The sequence below is a fragment of the Halichondria panicea genome, chromosome 16 (assembly GCF_963675165.1).
Source record: "Halichondria panicea chromosome 16, odHalPani1.1, whole genome shotgun sequence".
Taxonomy (NCBI): Eukaryota; Metazoa; Porifera; class Demospongiae; order Suberitida; family Halichondriidae; genus Halichondria; species Halichondria panicea.
In genome coordinates this window covers 1,524,640-1,527,995 of record NC_087392.1, presented here as the reverse complement: position 1 = coordinate 1,527,995, position 3,356 = coordinate 1,524,640, and the positions used below count along the sequence as shown (strand labels likewise).

Genomic DNA, 3,356 nt, shown 5'->3' with positions numbered 1-3,356 from the left:
TCATTGTTGTCATGTTGTCATGGTGTTCTCATTATTATGCTGCTTGTAAGTATTCCCTTTGATGTGCATGCATTCCTAGGGCTTGGCAGAGGAGACGGCTCAAACTGGATGTTTGAAGTGTACCTTGGTGAGGATATCGTCTTTGAGTGCTCTCTAGACTCTCCCAATGCGAACGTAGTGAGTATTACATTGCAATTTTAGATGCGCAGCTTTAACTCACCAACATTAAAATTAATGTTGATTAGTCTAACCATAGGATTACCATGACTTAATTCATTGCAGACACGGATTAATTTCAACTAAAATACAAGCAGTATTGAAGTGGTTACGGTTCAAGTTTTACACCACTAATGTAAGTAGCTATTGATCTATCCTCAAAGAGATTGTCATGATTATGTCCCTCTATACAGCATTCCATTCCCACTGACAGTGATAAGTGTCATTTCTACTTTTGGTTTCATACCACATTCATTGAAAATAACAGGTATTGTAATAGATCCTTACCATGGACGTTGTGCACACTATCGTTACGTATGCTATAATGCATGTCTGTTCTCACAGGTTCTTCCTGGAGCGAGAAGAACTGGACAATCTCCATAAGTCCAAACTGCACAGATACTACCCGGTCGGGTTCGCCGTGGAGATGGCGTTTGAGAGATCAAGTGACTTGAGTGGTACCTACTCTGTGATCGAAAATAGACCGACTGGGAGTGCCTTATTAGTAGACTAAGTGTTTGGTGTGGGTGGATCGTTCTAATGGCTTATTATGATTTCTACGTCTTTATCTCACAACATTTTTATCACCCAATTTAATTTGGAACTTGGCTTGTCGCATGGTTACACCCTGTTTTATTAATGAAATGTTTACAGTTTGATATGTTGAAACCTAAAACCTAAGTTGCAAGCTATGAGCAACTACGCCTGTCTCATAGCATTTAGTGAAATTCAAATAGCAGTTCTTCTTGTAGTAGTATCTTTGCTGTGCATGTAACCTAGTCTCATGAATCAGCCGCCCTTCTTTTGGGAAGACCAAAAAAGGGCGGCTGATTCATGAGACTACTGAGACTGTACATGTGACTGCATACTGTACATGTAGGTGTATGGGTTTAATGATAATGCCTCGACCCAGACAGCTGTATTGAGTGGGTGTTTGCTACATCATTATAATTATCTCAAAGCCATTAGGTTGGTGTTAAAAAGGTGTCCTTTTACCCATCAGACAACTTATGATCAGAGGCCCTTCAAGTCGTTAATTTACCACAAGTTCCTGCTTTACTTGACATATTCCTGCTGTGTATTGCAACCATTTCTTAATAAGGTGTTGCCAACACAGTGCATGCAATGTGCATGTGTTACTGTACATTGCTAGTGTATAAAAGTAGCTGGAAGAGCTAATCCAATCATTCTGCATGCAAGTAGTCAAGTCAAACTACTCAACAATGGCAACTCTACGATTTGTAATGCTTTGCATTGCACTGTTTGCTGGTGTCGCTAATGCACATGGATATAGATATAAACCACCAACTGGTCTTCCCGACGGAGCACAGCTTGGGGACAGCTGCACCCCCAGAGGACAACCTAGAAGATGTGGAGAGGCAACTTTTCTTGGGCAAACTGAGACTGAGCTGAACGAAACAGATGGAATCGAAGGGTTAGTGAACAAATTTAGCTGCACATGCATGCATGCATATGGTATATATACATGTGTCCATTCTTTAACTCTGCAGACCAAACGTGTGTCGAGTGTCCAAGATGTACATGCAGCAAACACGGGGCTACACATATCAAGAGTTTTGCTACAGATTTGGAGGTCGTCGTCATTGTTTGTAGGTTTTATGACACTACTTATTTTGCAAAATTGATAATTATTTCCCTCTACAGTACTGGCTGTTATGCCACTAATCAATGCAATGGTACGATGGTCAACTTCACCAAGAACTCTATTGATTGTTGTGATGGATTTGCTCAAGGTGAATCCATGGAGTCAGAGGCTGGGGCAGCTGGAGAGAGTTTTGGTTTCTTTAGGAGATATAAGAATCGCAATTCCCTGAGAACTGAGGGATGCCCTGTCAGTAAGTGACTTGAAAACTACCATTTCTATATGACATAATATTTTTGCCCTGCTTAGTGCTTAGGGAAAACATTATGGATTGTTTGGAGGAGCTGGCTCTAAATGAATTCCTGACAGAAACTAATGAACTGCCAGACATTATTGAGAGATTTGAGTCAGAAACTGACCCAATTACAGTGTTTGCTCTTTCCAATGAAGCATTTGCAGGTCTGGACGATATTACACGAGCTCTGCTGTTCAGTAATATTGCCAGAGAGACAACAACTTCTGCACATATCGGAGAAGGAAGCGTTCCAAAGAATAGATTGTTCAATGGCCAGCGGATACAAACACTAGCCTCCAATGTGTCTCTCCATATTGGAAAAACTGGAAATAGGACCGTTAAGGTATTGTGTTTTCTAGTAGAGGTTGTGTACTGTTAACTATATTACTTTCCTGTTCAACTAGGTATTCTACGTGAATGGAGTGCAGATTTCTCAACCAAATGCCTGCCAAGCTCGCAATGGTGTAGTGCACATTGTCGATGATGTCCTGCCCTTCTCCTCAGCCACCATCAACGACATTTTAACCGAACAGTCTTCTCGTTTCAGCACTTTCCAGCAACTGGCAGAAGAAGCTGATATTGCTGAACTATTAGATGTTTCGCAGAAATCTCGAACTGTTTTTGCCCCTACAAACGATGCCTTTAATCCAGATTTTGTTGATTGTCTACTTGAGGATGGCAATGAAAAATATCTTTTTACTTTTGTTCTCACTCATATCTCCTATCCAGCTGAGTTCACAACCACTCTTTCTGAACGTAGTTATGTCCGAACATGTGCCTACCGCCAGTCTCTTATAGTTACCTCAACCGATGAAGGAGTGAGTATCACCAACAATAATATCCCTCTTGACGATACTGACATCCCTGCTCGTAACGGTGTGATCCACGCCATCCCCGAGATCATCCAGCCCTTTACTGATAGAAAATTGGAGCGAATTTGTCCAGGCATCACAGCTACAATGGAGCCAACAACACCTCCGATTGTTGTCGAACCTGAGGTCACCCCCGATCCTGACGGCATTCCTCCTGGTGGAGTTGTGGTCCCTCCTGAGTCTGTGGGTCGCTAAGAACCAGAACATTGAACTGACAATAACTGCTGCATGATTTCTTATATTTTACTTCAATTGTTTGTGGTTGTGATACAGTTACTGATAGCTACTTACTTTATGCTGATTGGCTGGAGATGTGTGATAATCACAGCAATAAGTTACTTTTTTCATGAAAAATAGCAATACAAACAAA

The 3,356-nt window shown here is 41.4% G+C and overlaps 1 protein-coding gene across 1 annotated transcript; it reads left to right on the top strand.

Moving 5' to 3' along the window:
- Window positions 1-1,354: 1,354 nt before the first annotated feature.
- On the top strand, window positions 1,355-3,356 carry LOC135350680 (transforming growth factor-beta-induced protein ig-h3-like). The gene is made up of 5 exons (XM_064549542.1): window positions 1,355-1,651; window positions 1,728-1,826; window positions 1,882-2,072; window positions 2,129-2,457; window positions 2,519-3,356. Exons 1-5 carry the CDS (start codon window positions 1,410-1,412, stop codon window positions 3,179-3,181), a joined length of 1,524 nt encoding a protein of 507 aa, XP_064405612.1. The 5' UTR covers window positions 1,355-1,409; the 3' UTR covers window positions 3,182-3,356.